The sequence below is a fragment of the Protopterus annectens genome, chromosome 8.part0, assembly GCF_019279795.1.
Source record: "Protopterus annectens isolate FY-2018-M chromosome 8.part0, PAN1.0, whole genome shotgun sequence".
NCBI classification, from domain to species: Eukaryota; Metazoa; Chordata; order Ceratodontiformes; family Protopteridae; genus Protopterus; species Protopterus annectens.
Genome location: NC_056741.1, coordinates 93465579 through 93489243, shown reverse-complemented (window position 1 = coordinate 93489243; position 23665 = coordinate 93465579). Strand labels below are relative to the sequence as shown.

Here is a 23665-nt window from a genome sequence, read left to right as displayed (position 1 = left end):
CCCCCACACCCCCCTTACTTTAATATTCTCACTCCAAGGTCACACTACAGTGGGGAAAGGAATTTTCCCTTATCCGCACTGTAGTACGACTGGCACAACAAGCATACTTATCCGAAAGTGCTGCTTCGGTGAACAGCACTTTTGGTTAAGTATGCTCTGCGATTTATGTTTCGGTGGAAAGTACAGTCTGGGATCTGTATGAATCCTATATATATATATATATATATATTTATATATATATATTTATATATATACGTGTGTGTGTGTGTGTGTGTGTGTGTGTGTGTGTGTATGTGTGTGTGTGCATGTTTGTGCATACACTCAACAACCTTCAGTGGTGTGTGTTGATATGGCAGATGCATTTCACAGACACAGTCCACTTCTATTTGACCATAATATTGCAGGGAATTGGAGAGTATTTGAGTGGGAATATGACATTTATATACAAGCTGCTTTTTCATATAAAGATGCATGTACAAGGGCATTAATTTTGCTTAACTTAGCAGGGTCTGAAGCTACTGAATTGGAGCATTCATTTGTGTATGTGCCAGTAGTATATACTGGAAAGTGGGAACTGCCAAATTGTTGTACCAACTGAATCAACAGAGGATCCTGAGTGTCTGAAGTGTAAATTAAAGATTAATGTGCAATTTCCAGACAAATGTTACATTAGAGAGGCATTTATTTTACACTGGGGATCAAAAGTCAGGGCAAACTTTTGCAGCTTATATCACTGACCTGAGAAATAAAGCTGAGACGTGCAGATTTGATGACTTGAAATGTGAGTTAATAAAGAACAGGTCTGTGTGTGGTGTTAATAGTGCTGCAGTGAGAAAGATTTTGCTTTGTAACAGTGATTTAACATTGAGCAAGGCTACAGAGATTTGTCAAATCCATGAGCTCACAGAAAGGCAGACAAATATGCTTGCAAGTGATAAAAGCATAGTTTCAGAGAGCTCCAGAGCAAACATAGACAGTATGCAATATGTGACTAGCAGAAAAAGGCCTAAGTACCTGGCGGCTGTAACTCCAGCAGGGTCTTTTAGAAAAGCATGCGATTTTCTAGCAAGTTCTAAGACTAGCTTAGTGAAATGGACATGAATAATCAAAACCCAAGTCAAGCTTTAATGTTAACTGTCTCAATTGTGGTGCCAATCATGAGTCTAAGAGAGAGAAAAGTGCTTAGCAGTTGGTCAGCAATGTCACAACTGCAAAAAATGGAATAATTTTCCAAAGTTTTGAAAATCAAACAAGCCATATTATATTGTAAAGAAAAGTCACTCGAAGAAGCAAGTTGATCATATAATGAGCTGCAGCCCTACTTTTTATGTAGATGGTGTATTAGTGGTTGGTGAAAAGACTGATGCAGTGGATTTGTTGGCAAAAAAATTAAGTGTTCTGTACTGTTCTGATTAATGGTAAGTCCACAGAGCTCAAAGTAGACACTGGTTCAAAGTGTAATTTTATGTCAGAGGAAACATTTGGTAAGGTGAGAGCTGTTGACCAACTTAATCTAACCAAGAATGCAAAACTTGTTGCTTATGCAGGTGAAAAATTTCAAACCAAGGGTTCAGTAATACTTTCATGCTTTTCTGCTGGGAACAAGTATTGCTTGCAATTCTAGATAGTTCAAGGACCAGCACAGTCATTGATAGGTCTTAGAGATAGTTTGAGAATGAAACTGTTTTCTTTTACCAAAGAAATCCATCATGTAAGCACATGTCCTAGTTCCAATTTCACCTATACCATTTTCTCACAGTATGCTGATGTTTTCAATAACATGTTGGACAAACTTCCACTTGTGTACTCCATGAAAATAGACCCATAGGTCAGTCCAGTGTTCAGACCAGCAAGGAGAATTCCAATAGCCATGTAGAATAAAGTCAAGGTCCAATTACATAAAATGGTGCAACAAGGTGTGATTTGTCCAGTCACAGAACCAACCGAGTGGGTGTCTTCTATGTTAGCTGCTCATAAAAAGAGTTTGGATGAAATCAGAATATGCATTGATCTGAGACACTTGAATAGAATATTAAAGAGACCCCATCATCCTATGCGTACAGTAGAAGAGGTCGCTGCCCTGATGCCAAATGCCATTGTTTTTTTTCTGTTTTGGGTGCAAAGAGTTCATTTTGGCAAGTGATGCTTCATCATAAATCTTCACTACTGACTACATTCAGTATCCCAGTTGGCAGATATAGACTTCTTAGGATGCTTTTTGGTATACATTCTACAAGTGAAGTCTTTCAGCATGCAATGGAGCAAATTATTTCAGGTTATCCCTGTGCCATAATTGTTGATGATTTATTGGTCGGAGGCAATGGAGAAGCAGAGCATGACCAAAACCTCAGGAAAGTTCTGGACAGAGCATATGAAGTGAAGCTGAAGCTCAGCCCTCTGAAGTGCAAATTCAGGCTTCCAGAAATCACATATGTAGGTCATCTATTTACTAGTACTGGCTTACAACCCTATCCATCCAAATATGCAGTCATTCTTGAGATGCAGGCTCCAGACAATATCCAAGCCCCATTTTTTTGGTATGGTTAACTACTTAGGCAAGTTTATCCCTGATTTTAGTGAGATTTCAGCATCTTTGAGAGAGCTAACATGCAAAACTGTTGCCTGGTCATGGCTGGAACAGCACCAGAGACATTTGACAACCTTAAGTAGAGAAGTTCCAGTACACCTACATTGTGTTACTATAATGTTAATATACCGGTTGTTCTTGCTTTTGATGCTTCTAAGTTTGGTTTAAGTGCAGTTATTCTCCAAGAAGGCAGACCAATTGCCAATGCATCTTGAACTCTTACCCAAACTGAAATGCAATATGCTCAGATCGAGAAGGAACTTTTGGCAATTGTCTTTGCATGTTCTAAGATCTATGATTATATTTATAGTCAAGCTATCCAGACGGAAACAGACCATCAGCCTCTAGTTACTATTCTAAAGAAACCTATGCGTACAACTCCAGCTATACTGCAAAGAATGATGCTCAAATTACAAAAGTACAATGTCAAAATGGTCTACATTAAAGACAAGCTTCTTTATCTGGTTGATTCCTTATCCAGATTGCCCAGGAATACTATGGAACAACATGATGCAGAAAATTTTGATTTTGATGACATGGAGGTGCGTAATTTTTCTTCCATGAGATTAGATGAGTTGAAAGATCATACAAAGACTGATCCAGTTTTGCAAAAGTTCAACCACTTCATTGATGTTAGATGGCCATCAAAGCAATCCTGTATACCGCCAGAAGTACAACCTTACTTTCCTTATCGAGATGAGATGTTGATGGAAGATGGTATCATTTTCAAATGTCCTAAAATAGTTGTTCCTGCTTCTTTACAACAGGACTATATCCCAGATTTTACACCATGGCCACCCAGATTCTGATTCTACCAAAAGAAGGATGTGAAGTCTAGTATTTTGGCCTTCTCTGTCAAAATACATTGATAACGTGCTTTCCTCTTGTTTGGTGTGTAATAGCACCAAGCCACATTTACAAAGAGAGCTACTTCAGTTAAGCCCAGTTCCTGAATATCCACAGTCAAATGGTTTGGATGAACCTGCAGTACAGAGTGCGAAGCAATTACTTGAGAGGTCAAAATATGAATAGACCGATATCTTTTTGAATCTACTCAATCACATACCCCATCACAGCTTACTTGGCTCACTTGTTCAGGGTCTTCAATCTTGGCAAACTAGAACAACCTTACCTATTCATTCCAGTTTACTAGTGCCCACTGTTAAGAAAAACAGAGCAGTTAAAGCCCAGTTGCTTGAAAAGAGATCCTTGCAGAAGTCCAGTTATGACAAGAAGAGCAGATTTCTTCATCTGTTGGAGAAAGGAGAGACTGTGAATATGCAAATGGTGAAAGGCTTCGGCCATTTTGGTCAAGTGACAGATGTTTGTGCCAAGCCAAGATCCTACCTAGTTGAGGCAGTGGGTGTGGAATAAAGGAGAAACTGCAGACGTCATCTTCCTGTAGCAGAATTGATATTGCAGCATCGTACCTGTGATATAGACTCTAGATCTCAGAGCAACCCAGACAATGTTCTGATGGCAGGACATTTCTTGACAACAACTCCCATTCCTGATAATGTTCCTGATGTCCATAGAGATGAACATTCTGTAGAGACAGTCCCCGTTGCTAAACTATTTCCAATTTTTATATCACACGATTTGGTTACATCTCTAATCCCAGTGTGAAATATGTAGCAACCTGGACATGATTGTTTCATGTGTATCTAGTTTTGTATAATTGCATAACAAAAGATTATTTGTACATTTGCATATCATTTAATGCCATTGCTGTATGAATAATTTCTCAAAGAGGGAGGATGTAGAACAGTATGTCTGTGTCGTAACTTTAAGAAGCATTTTCAAGTGACACGTGCAGTATAAATACCGAGCATGTGCAGGCGGCAGCACCATTTTGAGAGAACAGCCAAAGTGTGAGCATGTATGAATGTGGCAGTCAGTTTGTTTATAAGTTTATTTAAGTTTAAGTTACAAAGCCACAATCCTGATGTGTTTTTGTACAATAAAGCTGTTTGAACAGAACCCACAACTGTTCATCTGTTTTATCCTGACCAGACGAGCAATACTTTGTTTCTGTATTTATAAGATTAGGTTATTTTTTTCTTTCTTTCAAATATGTATGTACATTTCTGATTACAGATTTTGTAGTGATTATGTTTTATAAAAATTTAATAAAAAACATTTTCAAAAAAAAAAGAATTGCTTACTAAACAGATGTAATGTGACACATTTCACTTAGTTATGACACTTTCACAGGAGGTGGGTTTAGATCCCTCAAGTACTGTACCTCTTTAAAATATGCCTAATTTTGTAAATTAATTTTTGAATGTCTCATTTGATGGTTGACAGAGAGCAGCAATGTGATTCATAGCTGAGGGACAGTAAGTGTCTGTTCTCATCCTATGGAAAAAAATGGAAGAAAATGCTTTTGGCCACATAGATATTTTGACAAACACGGGAAGGGGCTTAGCCTTGATGCAGAAAAAAAAAATAGACAATACTGAATTAGTCATGAGTTAAAATTTATTATTTCAACTGTGACAGCTTCCGTGGTACAATGCACATATGATGAGATAAAATTGACACTAAGGTATATTATGGTTTGTGATCCACCAATCATAGCTGACTGTTTCACAATGCTCATTTGTCAGTCTTCCATAATGTTGTCACTCTCTCTTCAAATGTGTGCCTTCTGACAACTGTTTTGCAAGTAACTGGCATCAGTAGCTAGTACACAAGTCAAAAGTCTGTTACTTAGGTAAGTGGGGGTTCCAAGCTATAATGATCAAACTTGTGGGATGGTGACAACCATCATTATCAAGTGATAATAATGCCATATAACTTTAAATATGATAACAATATATTTTTATTTGGCAGATTCCCTGCCTCACCACAACCATGCAGTGATATCCATGTAGTAGATGGAAGACTTCAATCCCAGTCTGTGTTATGTCATTTTTCCATGATGTCATTTTTCCATGATCATTTTATGTTCGGTCATATTATTTTTCAACATTACATCTGTATATGTATTCGTATATTTTCAGAATATCTGCTTCTGTGGTGCAATTTACTCATTACCTTGAATTAGCAATATTAGTGTGAAAGGTCAGGCTTTTGGAGCTAAGTGTTTACATTTTGTTTATCCTAATATCATCTATTCTATTCCCCTGAAATGTATTTTGTAGCCACCTCTGTCATGAATACTCCACTAGCATGTCTTGCTAATACAAATTTCTGGTGACTGCATCTCTGGATAGAGGAAGGAGTTCAAAAATAAGTGTATGCATTTGTTTCATACTGATATCGACTGTCCCATTCCCTAGACATGGGTTATTCAAGTCCGGTTTTGGTCCCACTGCTTTTGTGTCATGCCCTGCTACTACAGTGGTCTACAATATATTATTGACATGGGCAGGGGTTCAGTCTCATTCCTGGGTTTTTCCCTTTTAGCTCTGCAATCTGTTACATCTTTATGATTGTCAGCGATCCTGTCATGAGTGAGTATATTATTTTCAGAGTGTTGGTGCAGTCTCACATGATTCAATTACCTAGATTCTTCTGCCATCACTGAGATGGACATTTTGGGGGATATGTGGTCTTAATTGCTATAATGCCGTATTTCATTGATCTGTGTATGTATGTATGTATGCATGGATGTATAATGTGTTGTAGGGCAATTGCAACATGGCTGCTTCATTGGCTAACCCTGCTAAGGAGCTTGCATAACACATTGTAATGTAGGAGTTCTGCGTTTTTTTCCATTGAGGTCTGTTTCATGCATTTTTTTTCATTGTAGTCTGTCTGCTCATGTGATACGTTTTACATGTATGTGTTTTTATGATCCTTGTAGTATAACAACTGCAGTGTCTTACCTTTACCATACAACTTGGATATATTGGCATTAGGAATGAACTGCTGCAGTATCACACCTGGGCTGAAACATATTTTCCTTTTTAATTACTTTCATAGCATAGTATAGGTTCACTGCTGACACTCCATTTTGTTGTTAGGTATGGTGAGTGCTGTTCTACCACATTAATGTATTGTTTCTATATCCCACACCTCCTACGTATACTTCAAAGTGTGTTGAAAAGTCCAAATTTTCTGACATTTATTTTTCATGCTGCAACTTTAAGGTTTTGTTACATAACTCATTTTCACCTTAATGTGCACCCCTCCATGACTTGTGTTCATACCTCTCAACTGTAGAGATTTTAGCAGAATGTCCCGATTTTCACCTCATATTTCTGGTCCATTTTTCATAAAATGTTTTTTTGGCAAATCACTGGCAAATTATTAAAGATTGAAGTCAGAAAATAATGAGAGATATTTGAGTTTCAGACTTCATACCCTTCAGAAAATCCATACTGATGCAAAACCTGTTATTCTATCAACTTTCTAAAATTGTAAGAATGATATTTTAAAATTGTCCCTATTTTTGGGCCTTTGTCTCTACATTATTTATTGTTTTGTCCAGATTTCTTGCTCTAACAGTTTCAGAAGTAGGCTTGTGTTACTGACCTCCACTGTGACCCAGTGTCTGTGGTGCTTATCTTTTCATGCTCTTATATTTCTCAGTACTTCCCTGCTGATGTTGAGTACATTATCACTAAACAACGGTATACACAAACTCACTTTGACTACTGTGGTTTTTGTGCACACTCCCTTGTTTACATTCTGTGTTTAGATGTGACCACAAGGTAACTAACCATGATGTAACCATGACCCTGTGCTGTGGCCACGTGAGGGGTCTCACCATGCATACTGTTTTGGCCACAAGCCTATGCAGCTAGCAATGCTGGTCATCATGTTAAAAAGGTAAATAGTGTTGCCCCAGCTGTGAAGTGGTCTTGATGTTAAATCCACGAGCATCATATTTACTTAGAATGACAGTTCTAGGAATTATTGCTTCATCTGAGAAATTCTGGAGTTAGGAGACATTCATTACTGTCTTCAAATGCCACTCTCCAGTCTGATCTTTGTCATACATTAAGCATGCAGTAATAACCTTCCCTTTTCCATCCTGAAAATAGTGGTTAGGTTACATATTTTGAAAAGCCACTGTATGGTTAAAAACAGGGACTTGTTCTCATTTAGAGTATTTGCCACTGTTACCAGTTTCTTTACTATGCAAGTATTCTAAGAACACTTTAAATTGCCAAAGGCTCATTAGGTTTGTGGCCTCTGAGGTACTGGAGACAACTGTAAAAAATATTACGAAGCAAAACTGCTATGACTTCACAGAAATTCAGTAGATTGGGAGACAATGAACTTTATGAAGCTTCATTTAATAAGTCCTTTTTACATAAAAGAAAATCACTGAAACTGCTTTCCGTACTAATGGACATTGCACTTTTCTCCAAGGTAGTATGAGCATAGAGATGATACATAATTTTGATTATGCACCCCCAACCCCATATAGTGAATAATAAAGAATGTATAGATCACTATTAATGTAGCGGCAAGTAGGTAAAGTTATAAAGTCAGAAAATCAAGCCACACCTCCATAACTGAAATCAGAATTCAGTGTTCAAAATAACTTTATCAAAATCTTTAAAATAGCGTTCTTTCAAGAAACCTTTATAAAAAGCTTCTGTGGAGTATCACAAATACAAAATAGTACACAAACCCTTGGGTCCTAGTATATATTTCAATAGCGTTCTTGACAAAATTTCACTAAAATATGTTACATAAAACCTTTCAGTGCTATATAATTGATGCAAAACGTTGCATAAGACCTTTTGGTGCTGTATAGCTAGTTGACTCTCTTCCAGAACTCCACAAAAGTGAAATAGATAGTTAACGCTCTTCCAGAACTCCACAAAAGTGAAATAGGACATAAAATCCTTCAACAAACACAAATGAAGGTGACTCCACAAGGCATAACATAAATCATAAAACAGAAAATGAGTTATTTTGAGACGTTCATTTTGTAGAATTTTCTGTTTTATGTTTTATGTTATGCTTAACCTAACATTAACTAGCTATTTCACTTTTGTGGAGTTCTGGAAGAGTGTCAACTAGCTATACAGCACCGAAAGGTCTTATGCAACGTTTTGCATCAATTATATAGCACTGAAAGGTTTTATGTAACATCTTATTTTTGTGAAATTTTGACAAGAACGCTATTGAAATATACACTATGACCCAAGGGTTTGTGTACTATTCTGTATTTGTGATACTCCACAGAAGCTTTTTATAAAGGTTTCTTGAAAGAACGATATTTTAAAGATTTTGATAAAGTTATTTTGAACACTTTGAATACTGATTTCAGTTGTGGAGGTGCGGCTTGATTTTCCAACCCCATATAGGGATGCAAGGGAGCTTACTTTCCTCTAAAAAAAATCCCTGGATGTTGTTTTCAGCAACAAATGGAAGTCACTGAAATTACTTTGGGTAAGGTGACATGAATCTTGCAAGTCCTATGATCTTGGTATGAGAGAGAACAAAACACTATAAGAACTTTCCTATGCAAAATTCTTCTAAGTCAGAAACCTTCAAATGTGATGTAGAATATGATAGAAGAATTAGGGAGACAGATTATTTAAGGATGTTACCATATTCTTCACTGAGGATGTTAAATGATATTCCACAGAAAAGGTAACTAATATAAATATTTTTTTCTGTGTGTCAGTGTAGTGATTTTTTTGGGAGGTGAATAATGTCAAAGAAGAAATGTTTGCTGTGTTTTCATTTGATGTGTATGTTTTGTTAAAATTCTAGAATGCTTTGTTGGATAAAATATTGTAGTAATGTAAACTTAGCTAAAGGTTATCTGCATATTAAGCTTAACGTCTGGACTCACAAGACTTTCTAAAGTTCGATCCAATATAATTTTGGATACCTGAGCGATACTGCTAACTGTTTGTCTTTATGTGATGCAGTATTATATGCAATTGTTTATGTTAGTGCAATATTATGCATTACACTTTTAGAAAAGGAAATTACATTACACGTTAAATATTTTACTTACTTTTCTTCTTAAGAAGTAATCATGGAAGGGTTCATTTTAGTTGAATGTCTCTTACAATGCACTGCCACGCTTTTAGAATGTATACCTAAAGTCTTTATAGCTTGTTTTTTACAAAATGCGAAATGTTTGTTATTGAACAAAATGTTTTATAACATATGTCTAAAACAGTAATACATTAAAAGAAAGAGGATGTAGAAAACACTAGTGAAAAGCAGGAGAAAAATAACACGTTATCTCAGCTACTGAAGATTAAAAGAAGCTCTGGACAATAATAAGACAGTGCAGTCTGCTCATTATTGGTTTTCTACTAGTAATCAATAATATACATACTTGAATATATATATATATTTCAATGTACATGAATGTGCATTGTCTATATTGTTTTCTAAAAGTCTGTGATATGTGTTTCTCTCAACATTTCAGGTGTACACCAAATTAATCATCTGAAAGAAGTAAGGCAGACACTCAACTCCCAGAATACTAGTTTACAGAACTATATTGAAAGACAAACTACATACATCAAAGTATTTGCTGAATTTGGAGGTAATGATCTATCATCTCTCTGGGAATCCATAAATCCATCTTGGTTTTGATTTTAAGTCATGTAATATTCATGTGGTTTTGCCATCTTATGAAATGGTTTAACTAATGTACTTAAACTTATATAAGTGGTAATGCATAATGGAATATACATTTACCTGAGTGCTTACAGAAGCAATTTATGTCACAATTTGACGTGTAATCATTGATTTATTATAGGACCAAACTAATAATACATTTGTGTCACGAGTGAAAACAATGTATTAACTAAAAAGCACATTGCTAAAAATATGTATATTTCTTCCTTCATAAGAGAATTGCTCCACTAGCCTTAAACTCGCTTGATCAGTTCAACATTTTTCATGCTGATCCAATGTGGAATTAAAACATTTAAGTCTGTAGCATTTTTTGACCTTTTTTCATCTCCCATAATGGATCTATATTGTTCTGCTGAGCTGCTCATTCTCCAAACCATAGGAGAAAAACATATATCTATATATCTATATGGGTCCGTGTCATATGGTCGACTGTTCATTTGACTGAAAGTTCATTTGGTCGACAGTTCATTTGATTGACAGGAATTATAGGTGGGGGGCTTTGCCCCCCACACCCCCCGATGTGGGGGGCTGTGCCCCCCACACCCCCCCTAACTATATATATCAACTCCAGGGTCGCACAACACTGGGGAAGGGGGCAAATTCTTGTCGATCAAATGAACTGTCGACCAAATGAACTTTCAGTCAAATGAACAGTCGACCATATGACATGGACCCATCTATATATATCTATAGATATGCATATATAAAAGTCTCATCAGTGAAATTAATAAAACGCGAACTAACATGGGTCATACAAGCAGGGACATTCAATTTTCCAAAGTTCACAGGGGGAGGGGAGTTTAATATTTATATATCAAATTATTCTTGACATAAACTTACAGTTTAACAAAGTATAGGTTACTCTCCCAAAACTTTAATAAATTTTGTGTACTAATTTCTAATGTAGTTACTCACTACATTTAAAAAATAGATACAGCTATCCCATTAATGAAATAAGGAAGCACATACAGAAAACTTATACTTTGTATTTATGTTTTCACTTAAAAGATAAGTGTTTCCCAACACTGCAATGACCACGAAGTTCCGCCCTCAGTTACTGTAGTAGCCCATTCATCTCCCCAAGGGTGAGAGCCTACTAGCCCATTTTCTTTTCTGAGAGACCGATGTTGGGTGCCAGGTGAGGTGCCCTTTTCTGATTTTAAAGTTGGGGCTTTGTGTTTCTGTGTACTGAACTGCCATTCCCTGTCACAATGGCTTCTGCAGTTGTTTGCAGAGATAAGCAAATGCATGCATCCATGTATACAGCACCCCCAGTATTGAGCAAAGTGTTAAGCAAGCATGGTCATCCAGGTCTTCCACCTGGTAAGGGTGTGCCAACAATTGCTGCTTTTCTCCAAACTCCTTTAAACTAGGTCCTTCCAGCACCTGAGCTCCAAACCCAACCCTGGTCACCGATAAAGTCAATGGTTTGTTATACATTGCACTGGAGCCGCCCTTATACATTTTAATTTTTGTATATATAGAGTTACAGTGGTGCAGGGATTAATGCTGATGCCTTACAGTACTTGGTTTTGTGGTTTTTGTTCCATGATGGGGTACTTTCTGTGCCATGTCTGCATTTCAACCTATGTCCATGTGGGTTTTCACGAATGTCTCTTAACCCCTCACCTTACATTCCACTGACATGCCATTAAGTGAATTGCAAAGCTCTAACCACCCCAGAAGTAAGTGTGTATGTATTTATTTGTGTGAGTGTGTGTGTGTGAGTGTGTGTGTGTGTGTGTGTGTGTGTGTGTGTGTGTGTGTGTGTGTGTGTGTGTGTGTGTGTGTGTGTGTGTGTGTGTGTGTGTGTGTGTGTGTGTGTGTGTGTGTGTGTGGTTGTAATGACAAGGATTAGTACACAAGCATGTGCGTGTGTGTGTGTGTGTGTGTGTGTGTGTGTGTGTGTGTGTGTGTGTGTGTGTGTGTGTGTGTGTGTGTGTGTGTGTGTGTGTGTGTGTGCACGTGTGTGTGAGTGCAGGTGTATACTACAATGGATGGGTTTTCTGGACTCTTGTCTCCTTGCCACAGGACAAAAATAAAGTGGGTATCAGAAAATGAATGAATGAATGAATGAATGAATGAATGAATGAATGAATGAATCTTTATAAATGATCAAAGGAAACTGCACCACTGGAATACATAAGTACATTTGCAAGTACAGTATGTTGTATATTGCAGATTTACTTCACTTGCTCAATCTTTTAAGCTTAATCTGCATTTGTTTGAATATGCAAACTTGGCTAGCATATGTTCAAAGTTTAACTGCTCAACAGTTATCAATTTCTTTCCTTCTGTCTTGCAAAATCACTTTTTCCTTCACTGTGTAGTAACTCCAGAGTGAGAAGAAAATAGTTTGGGAGTATGGGGACATGTTATAGTAATAGCAGGTTCAGTGGGACATGCCACCTGCAAAAAAAAATGTATATATATATATATATATTTATTACTGAGCAGTTGATGAACATCAATTCTAAATGTGTGCACTTGAGATGTAACTATGTCACCTAGGAAGTGTGATGTGAGCTTTCTGGTAGTAAGAATCCATAGTTGATTTGTATACGACATATCACTACATTAACATTGCCTTTACCACTCTGCACCTTCTTTGGCTACAGGGATCCTTCCTTATTTAGCTGTATTCTACTCAGAATAATTAGTAGGTTACTGTTCAACAGTTATGGCATAGGTACTAGAGCTGTGAACCTGTATATTTTATATTATGAAGGTTTGGTGCAGAACTCCAAAGTGTTTGGTGACATTCACAAAGCTAGCCTCAGTTTCACGTAGCACATCATGTGCAGTATAGTCATTGATTTATATTTTGCTTCCAGGATATACGACTAAGCAGCAATCATATTTTCAGTGGAAACCAGGGAGGGGGACTCTGCTATTATAAACAGCATGAATGCATCTTTGTAAAATTACAGATGAAGTTAACTTGTTATATAATAGACTAAGTCCATGATTCATAAACATGATGTGTGATTCTGTATGGCTGGTAGGCAGCCTAAACCACATGCTGGAGCCTTGCAAATTTAATTAAAAGTTCCGTAACATCCTGGAACATTGCAGTACATTGCTGTGTACCTGGATGACTCTAGGTATGTAATATGTATGCAAATAAAGAGCAACAATCTGATCTGGAATTCCTAAATGCATATAATTCATAAGCACATTGCTGAGTGCAAAACAAAGGATATTTGTCATTATTACCAGATCCCAAGAAATCATGATGAGCTACTCAGTGTAACATAGTTGAGCATCTCCATCAATATTACATGTGATGTCACTGTACATAATACATATGTTAGTATAGGGATGCACAGGTACCTCCTGCTATGGAGTGGTGTATAATACCACCACCACAACCACACTTAGACTGCTTCAACACAGGGGAAGCAAACCATGTGCACCAAAAGGAGAAAACTTCTTACCAAATGTGATAGAAAACCGCATACCAGACCATATAAAAATTCAAACTATGCCTGCTCTGTATGCATGAGTAGAGTGACTGGGATGTTTATAAATTGCCCCTGGCCATGTCTGTGAGTATTGATAGAAGGGGCAAACAATGGCAAAACATCCCCCATACCATAGCAGATATGGACCATGACACTGCATATAAGTATAGCACTAGGTGTTCAGCTAGCTAAAACTTGAGTTTATGGTAAAGCACCTGTAACAGAAAAGTAAAAGTAGAGTATTTCTGTTTTTATTGTTTGTCAGATTTATGTGTCTTCATTACTGCTTCACCACCAGTATAACCAATCACATCTGAAAACTCAGCAATACAGTGTGAACATGTACTGGCAGACTACATGTAAGGTTTCATGTCTATTGAATATTTACCATATGGCAATGTTTGTTAATAAAGTAGAATGTATAGCACATAACAGAAGACATTTCTTCCCATGAATGAATAGCAAAAATATAGACAGTACTAGATAGTGTATGTTGCAGAGAAATTTAGTGAGAGTCCCACAGTACTGAGAAATGCAATGCTATCTGTGCTCTTGCATAAACTGCTAAATACGATTCCCCAAAAATGAAACCAGAAAGGACTTCTTCTTACAATCCCATTATAGGTTTGGTAGAGCCAGCACACATTAAATCTGAAAGGGACCCTGCCTTCCACCCTTCCAGTTAGCAGTTATTGTGATGGAGGCATAGTATGGTACATGATTCAGATACCCCACCTATTTTGAGGAAGGACCATCCAGATATACCACCTATTTTCAGGGTGAAACATGCAGATACTCCACCTATTTACAGGGAGGACCATCTATGTGTGGTAAAACCCTATAAAGTCTCATATCTATAAATCTCATTAATGCACAGAATGCATAGAAACAGGGGTCATATATATATTATGCATAGCATACAATGCTTTTGAATATGGTGGTGCATAAATAACAGATAACAAAGTCAACTAATAGCATTACAGATACTGAAAAATTGTACTGAACAATACACTTCAGGCAAAAAACTTAATATATTCAGTTATACAATGCTAGTTATTCCACAACAAACTGAGATCCCTCACACCACTGTATATAGCCAAATAATATTAACATGCCCCCCCCCACTGTATATACAGCCAGATAATATTAACATGTACAAGAAAACGGGTCTGTAGTACATAACTGAACAAGCAGAATGTCGACTAACCTTTAATTGACATATACGTGTTGAAGCTGCACATCATCAAATGGCCAAATCATCGATTTCTTTCCAAGGGAAAGAAACCGAAAAGCCAACCACGCACACCACATAAAAACAAACACTGTAAAGTGAGGGGCCTCAACCCCCCCACACCCCTAACTAAATATACTAACTCTGAGATCGCAGTACAGTTGATAAAAGGGCAGATTTAAAAGAACTGCCAACTGATTTCTTTCCTTTGGAAAGAAATCGATTCACCGAAATGCAGCTTCAACACATATGTGTCTATTAAAGGTTAGTTGGAATTCTGCTTGTTCAACTATGTAATATAGACCCCAAGAAAGCAACATGTACCATAACGTGAATGAAGATATACTAGTAGCTGTAGAATTTTACAAAGTACTAAAATATATTCATGTAAGATTAACTCATGACAGATTGACAGCAGGCTCGGTTTTCATAGTCACAGCAATGAGCAGCCTATCAGAATTATGGTAACTGTGATGATTTATAGCATAATACATCAGATAATTGCAACAAAGGGTGAGTGATCTAAGAATGGCAATGTAATGAGCCACTTGGAAGACTGACCATATATATCAAGATATGAGGGTTGGATTTGAGTCAAATGAGGTGATATTTCTCAAATGATAATTGCAAGGTGTGTGTGTGTGTGTGTGTGTGTGTGTGTGTGTGTGTGTGTGTGTGTGTGTGTGTGTGTGTGTGTGTGTGTGTGTGAGAGAGAGAGTGTGTGTGTGTGTGTGTGTGTGTGTGTGTGTGTGTGTGTGTGTGTGTGTGTGTGTGTGTGTGTGTGTGTGTGTGTGTGCAAAGCTATACACAAGACAGTATCTGAACAAAAAGATGAGTGTATAATGAAGTAATGTCTACACAGCTATTGTAATTGTTCTGAGATGAGTAATAATCTTAAGCAATCATTACAGAATGGTTCTGGTTAGTACAATGTTTTAAGTCCTTAGATAACACCTTAAAGATTACACTGTCCTGTTACAAAACATGGCATATTTATATGTACTGAGGCTTATGAGTAAAGAAATGCTTCTTTTGCAGGAAGATCTTAATTCTCTGCTGGGATGTTGTCTAAGTGTTTAACTGAGGTCTGATAGTGTCATGGAGGTGGTCATGTGTAAAACAAAGGTATATATCATGTGACCTGTTCTTAAGGACTAACCACACAGTTCATTCCACACAGAGTGATGTTCTATCTAAATATACCTTTAAATATCACTTTTATTATAAAATGTTTTTTGTTTGGTACATGTGTAGTCAGATTACCCAAAAAACATATGCAGAAGCCATTTCAACTCTCATAGTGAGCGTGAGGAAAGTTTTGACTAATTACAAATAAGCAGGAGTCTGATTGTAAATTGCATTATTGATACTATAAGTTTATCTAGGATAGGTAGTCACCTATAATAACCACACGGCATTGTAAAAAGTATAGCTGCTTCATGGAGAAACCACAGAGTGAATAATAGAACATTTGGAAGTTTTGGACAGCTTATATCAATGACTAAAGGAGACAGTGCTTTTAGTCCTAGATGCATTTAGGGACAACTTCTAGACTTGAATCCAAGTTTCTTGCTTTGAAAGTCCTGTTTTTTTAATTAATTCAAATGAAAGTGAATAAACCCACATGGCAGAGAACTTTATTAAAAAGTGTTTAAAAACAACAATGAAAAACGTTGGATAAGCTCTTTCAGCTTAGGCCTTCTTCAGATCCATGGATCTGAAGAAGGCCTAAGCCCTAAAGCACTTCTCCGATTTTTATCATTGTTGTTTTTAAACACTTTTTAATAATGTTCTCTACCATGTGGGTTTATTCTCTTTCATTTTGATTAATTTTCATTGCTTGTTCACAGAGATTACACAGCCTACTGGACTTGGTTGTGTTGTTCTTTTTATTTTCTATATACTTGGAAAAATATTTACCAAATGCTTAGACAATGAGTTATGTATATACCAAAGAAGTTGTAGAATATTACAGTAAGAGGACATTTGGTTTACTTATACTAAAGCAAGCCAGGGGTCCAACATAAATGAACTGATATCGAAGCAAGCCTAAATGTAAAGAATTTGACAGAATTAAAAGAATGAAATGTAAGGAAAATGAAGTTGTCTTTAAAAATTTCAGATAGAAGTCCAGGTTTTCCACTTATGTTATGTTATGTTATTTATTTATTTTTGGGGAGTGAGGGCTTAGAGATGTACACTCTCTATGATATTAGTTCATGTACTTATTGCATGATATCTACAAATGTGACACTGCAGATTCAAGTAGTTTTAAAATAGTGCACCCACAGCTAAGTTTTGTGCATTTAACAAAGGAGAGGTAGAAGATTATTACCTGAACTGAACAATGCGAGAACCCATCTCAAGAATCTTTCAATGACTTGTTCATATCCTATTTAGACAGGGCATAATTACATTGTATGTACCAAAAGGAGTGAGCACTCATTCTTAGTCGGGTGTATGAGTTCCTGCAGGTCCCTATCAAATAATCGCATGACCACATTGTCGAACATGATATGGTCGAACTCATATCATTGACAACACCAGTCCATCTAAAAAACTTAACACAAACATAACACCTGCACACACCAGAAAAACTGCTTTTGCAGGGGGCAAGTCCCCACACCCCCTACTAATTATATTTGCCAACTCTGAGATCCCACTACACTGGGGAAATGGCAACTTTCCCGATCCCTATTGTAACACAATCTCAGTCAGAATGGTTTGGCAGTCTGCATTGTCAATGATATGGGTTCAACCATATCACATTCAACAATCTGAAAGGGATACAAGTTCCAGCAAATGGGACATTTAGTTTGCTGTGAAAGGCCAAGGCTTTCACTTAAAATAGAAGTTCATATTTTAGTTAATTTGCTATTTTCGTAAGGTTGCTCCTTCTTGATTTGTTAAGATTTACTGAAGCCTAAACCATTCAATATGTTTAATCTACTGCTAATAGTTCATCTAACTCAACTCTTCTGTTTCAAATTAAGCATTTGATATTTAGTGCTCATTGATTCACAATATCCCCATCTATTTTTGGTGCATCTGAGTCAGATGGTGTTACATGGTCCTGAAATTTTGATTTAATTCCATGCAGCATAAATTGTATTATGGCCACTGTAAGAGAGAATAAACCATAGGGAAATATGTTGAATGGATGTGAAATGAAAATCTAATCAAAGACGATTTCTCCACCAAATTTTCTATTTATCTCTGGGAGAGAAGAACTTTGTTTTTTGAGTCCATGCTGAACTCTAACATCTTAAGCAGGAAGACTTGGGGATTGGACTCAGTTTAGTTCAGCTGTGGCAATGGCTTCAGGATTCGAATGATCAACTAGCTAAACAACTGTTTATACTATTAACCTCAAGTGTTGTTTTAGTGAAATATGCTGTCAATGTATCTTAAATATTTATATTTATTTATGTAGAGGTCATGATCAAAGGTATTTCTTTGTTAAGTGTTGTTGCTTCATTTTTCCAAAGAAAGTTTTTGACCACCGTTTAAGTTAAAAATCAATGCTACACCTGCTCCCTTGCTGGTCTGTCCCTGCTTGTATAGAGCATATGTATTTTTTATATCTCACTACTAGCATTACGGCATATTAACCAAGTCTCATGGATCAGAACTGTACCTTGCTGATACGCTGACAGACAACATCAACAGATGTAGGTTAGCTTGAGTCACGTGAGTGCCTTACTCTCATACTTTATCATATTAGGAAGCTAGATTGTAGTTTTCTTCAACTGATATTAGTACTTCTTGAAGGAGAGCGAATACCAGGGTTTAGATAAATATCTATAAAGAGAAATGGTAGTTTAGTTCAAAGAAAGAGGGACAGGTGATCTTACTAAGGTGGGAGATAAATTTATATTTGAATTTTATTTTAGGATACCTACATTTAATATGACTAATGAGCATCTTAGGGAGAGGTACTACAACAGCATTAATGATAGAAGATATGTCCGTGATATTAATATTGGGTAGTCATTAGGTACTTTGTGTAGAAATGATGATTTCTGGAGTGAGGTGGGTGTATTTATTAATATCAATGATGCTCAGGTATGCATGTGGCTAAAAACGAAATACGAGAGGATAATGAATATGAATGTAGTGAAGGATGATGATGACAGATAGGAGACATTATGCTGGGGCAGCTGAGAACTTCCTCATTGCTCAGACAAGGTTATTACTGACAATCCAACTATTTCTGTTTATACAGTGGAGCTTAGGGTAAAAAAATACTGCAGACTCTTCAAAGTCTTATCTCTTGCTGTCAAGTTACATTCAAGACAGTGGACACTGAACTCCTGAAGTCTACTTTTCTTAGTGGAAATTCAAGGATTAAAGAAGACTTCTGTAGTATTTCCACCTCAAAATCTTGAAGTTACAAAACACAGGTTTGAACTCTATCAGTCTAGAACACTGAATCTACACATAAGTCAGACTGTTTCAAGTGTATAGCAATTTTTTTGTGCTTGAAGATCTGCAGTAATATACTATATATAAATAATGATATATATATATATATATATATATATATATATATATATATATATATATATAGCTGAGAATCCAACAGGTTTCAATAAATGCACCTCTTGTGGACTCACAATACCAAACCCCTATGCCCACAAGAGTGTGTGTGTACTATCTTTGCCAGGGCACTTGAATGCTGAGTGTGATACATGTGCAGCATTCAGTCCTCTCCCCCTTTCTGATAGGAGGAATAAGTTAATTTTGACATATCTGTTCCTTCCTCTGAGGTGCAAACTCCCTGCAAACCTTCGTCCTCAAAAGAGCTGAAGAAGTGGCCCTCACACCTTCCCTGGGGGCTTCTTCTCAAGCTGAAAAAAAGACATAAAGGGTCAGATCCAATTGTCAAGTCTGCCCCTTGGATCCAATTATCCCCGGATCGCAGTGCAATCTCAGATCCAGCATGCATTGCACTGATACAGAGCTGTTGCCCAGTCAAGCCTTCCTTGGATCCTAAACCTTCAGATCTGAGGTCTCAGAACCATACACCTGTTCGGAGTAAGCCAACATCTCCAGCTCTGAATTCCCAGGTTAAACCTTCACCAGCTAAATCCAGACATTTGTCATTATCCACTAGGTCTTCTCAGAGCTTTTCTCAATCAAAGGGCAGGATAATGAGAAGTTTTCTGAAAGCTCAGATCCAGATGGGGAATGTGCCATCTCCATTCCATCCTGGATCCATGAGAGCTCCAACTCCTGTGTTACAAGCTCCTCTTCCAATGGAATTCCAGGATCCTGTCTTCAGTTCTCAGTAGATGTTTTTATTTGACTCCATCTGTTTCCCAGACAGACTCTGTTCTGATATCTTCAGACCAGACTAAGTCCCAGATCTGAGATATTGGCTCCTGTTCTGGGGAGATGGCTTCAGTCATGACCTGGTCCCATCTGTCCATTCTCCTAGGGGCCTTGGCCTTCAACAACTTGAGCCTGACTTTGTCCAGAGGTTCAGTTCAGTGGTTGCCTCTGCTCTTTCTCCTGCGGTAGTTTTGGCTCCGAGGGAGGAGAATGGAGTTTCCTCCATCAGCCTTCAAGGTAGCAGAGAGGACCTTCCCTAGACCAAGAGATATGACTCCTAATCCTCTGGATCCTACTCAGTTTTCTTCTCATCTGAGCTTTGAGTCCATCCATCTTGCCATTGGTCAGCACCCCCAGATAAGCCTCCACAGTACTTCCCCACAGGGGTTCCCCATTTCTTCTGATTCTTTCTCTGACCATCTCACAGAGGAGGTTCATTGGAAGAAAATGTGCAAGAGGAGATATGTGGACTCTCCCTTGAAGTCCTTAACCAAGGACACTGAATTTAATGAAGGAGAAGGACCCCCCAGATCTCCACTGGATGACTTTTCCTTTGGATACATCCTTGAACTCCTGAGGCAAAAAGGTGGCTGGTACTTCCAAAATCCTTCTTCTGAGGAGTAAGTGTTTCTGGAGGCTTTCTGGGTGGGCCCATCTATGTCCTGGGTGACTCCCCAGTGGACAAACTCATTGATTTAGTTTCTCACAAGGTGTGAAAGGAACCAGACATAGTTGAGCCAATCCCCAAGTGTCCTGATAAATTCTTGAGTACCCCTTCTGATCTCTTATATTGGTACAAGGGTGTCTCAGTTGATGCCATTCTGGTGTCTACAAAAATGGAGCTCATCAATGAGAGCTCCTCTGTTCATCTCTCGAACAAGGAGTCTTAGGCCTTGGACAGATATGGAAAGTGCGTGTATGCTTTAACAACTGTGTTGAGAGTGTTAAAGTACTTGGCACATTTTACATGTCTGCAGAAAGATCTGGTCAAGGAAATAACCAACTCTCTGAAAGACACCTTGTTGGAGGACAATCTTAAACAGAGTCTCCAAATGGGAGAAACGTATCTTCCCTGGCAAATTTCATGATGAGGCTGATCTCACACTCTGCGTAAGGTGCATCACAAGCAGCTGGTACAGTTATAGCAATTAGGGATGTGACTTTGTTAATGAGGTTAGTCCAACTGAGTTTGCAAGCAAACCCATTTTCAGTGGAGACCTGAGTGGAAAAGCCCTAGCAAACATAAGTAAAGATAAAGTGGCAATATACAAATATTAAATAGCAATCACAATACCAAAAAAAATTGTAAAAAAAGAAAAGGTTATTAACTATTTGCATTGCATTGATAGTAAGCAACCCATTTTCGGTGGAAAGCCAAGGGGAAAGAGCCCCAGCAAACATATGCAAAGATAAACATACAGGACAAAAAATATTAAAAATAACAATGCAAATACAAAATTAATTATAAAGAGAAAATAAAAGAAAAAATTATGAACATTAAGGGTTGCACTGATAGCAGTGGTCTAAATTTACTACATATAAGATTAAAAACAAAAAGATAATCGTTGTTCAAAAGAAGGAAAATTTATAGACATTGATAGGAAGTGCGGGGAGATAGTGTGGAGAATGGGGGGAGAAAGGAGGCGGCTATAGTAGTAGAGCTGAGGGTTTAGGAGGTTAGTTTTAGCAGAAGTTACTAACAGAGAGAGAAGGTTAGGGGGTGTAACAGGTTATACAGTAGGTCAGTAGGGGGGGGTTGGCATAATGGTTAAGGTGTTTACCTTACAGACACAAGGTGCAGGGTTTGATTCTCACATGGGGTAATTGGCTAGGCTTTAAATGGCCCACAAGGGTAGTTAGCCTAGTAGTAATCTATGAATCTATGAAAGTCAGACTAAGACTATGTGTGGTCAAGGCAACGGCATAATTCCAAGTTTAGTAGGTGGGATCTAAGCTCCTTTTTCAAACAGGGAAAGGAAAGGTTGGATCTAATATGGAGAGGGAGTTTGTTGCAATTTAGTGAGACAGAGTGTTTGTAAAGTAGTTTGCCAATATTCCTTTTGGGTTTATAAACTGAAAGAAGATGCTAATCAGCACTATAGAGAGGCTGGGAGGGGGTAGAGAGTAACATGGGAGGTGAGAGCAGGGCAGGCAGAGGGGTTGGTGAGTATGGAGAAGGTAGTGTGGAGTTGTGACTGTAGGAGACGGTCTGGAAATTTCAGCCATTGAAGTTTGTTTAATGAGAGGCAGTGATGCAATGGGAGTGGTTGGTTTAGAATAATTCTGGCAATTTTGTTGTATGTTTGTTCCAGTTTCTGCACTGAGGTAGTTTGGATATTGGTAAGGATGGGGGAAGCGTATAAAAGACTAGGTAGGAGAAATGCATGCACAAGAGTGTGTTTAGTGGCAGTAGTGAGGAATTTTTTGTTCCTAGTCCAGGTTTTTGGAGGTTTTTTTTTTTGGATAGCCTGTTGCATGTGCAAGTTAAATTTTAGTCGGTCATCAATTATTACCCCAAGGAGTTTGGTGTGTGAGACAGGGGTGACAGTGGTGCAATCTAGGGCGGAAAAAGAAAAGTTGGACTTAAGGTGAGAGTGTCTGAGGTAGGAAGAGAAGGAGTTGAGTTTTCTTCGGGTTAAGGATTAGTTGATTATTTCTGAGCCATTTTTCAACAGAGCTAAAGGAATTCTTTGTTAGTGTGTGTAGTTCAGAGATGCTATTAGAGATAGATAATAGAGTAGAGTCATCTGCATATTGTATTATAGATGAGAGACTGCAGCATGAATGTAGGTTATTGGTAAAAATGTTGCAAAGGAGCGATCTAAGTATGAAGCCTTGGGAGTACTCCTGTTTGAACAGCAAGGAAGGGTGAGAAAGCCTGCTGCCATCTAAAAGCTTGTTTTCTGCCAGTAAGGCAGGACTGGAACCAGCGAAGAGTAAAAGGAGAGAGATTTAGGTCTGAGAGTTCATTAAGAAGGAAAGGATGAGGCACAGTGTCAAAGGCTTTAGCGAGATCAAGGAACAGACAGGAGATGATGAGGTTGTTGTCCCTAGCTTCTGCAACCTTTTGAGTAAAGGATAGCAAGGCCTTCGACGTACTATGTTTAGAGTAGAAACCATGTTGCGAGGGGGTGAGGAGATTTCTGTGAATGAAATAGGACAGTAGTTGAGTATGTATACATTTTTCAAGGCTCTTAGAGAGTGGTGAGAGAATAGCGATTCATCTATAGATGGGTTCAACAGAGTTGCCACCTTTCTGCAGAAGAGTGGTATAGAAGGATTTCCATATTTCCGGTTCAGTAGATTCCTGAATGCAGTGTTTGATTAAGATAGATACAGGATATGCAATAGAGTCAGCAGCAATTTTCAGAAATTGAGGGGGGAGTTTATCAGTGGATGGAGAGCATGGTTTTAGTTTAGGAAACAGGGATTTAATATATTTAGTAGAAACAGGTCGCAAGGTAAAAGGATGGGAGA

General features: G+C 37.7%; 1 protein-coding gene across 1 annotated transcript in view; it reads left to right on the top strand.

The window, feature by feature from the left end:
• The window catches only part of LOC122808666 (CD209 antigen-like protein C), a 739543-nt gene that overhangs the window by 214319 nt on the left and 501559 nt on the right, over positions 1–23665 (top strand). Inside the window, exon 3 of the mRNA XM_044079642.1 lies at positions 9945–10064. Coding sequence (XP_043935577.1) covers positions 9945–10064 — 120 coding nt within the window. The remainder of the gene's footprint in view (positions 1–9944; positions 10065–23665) is intronic.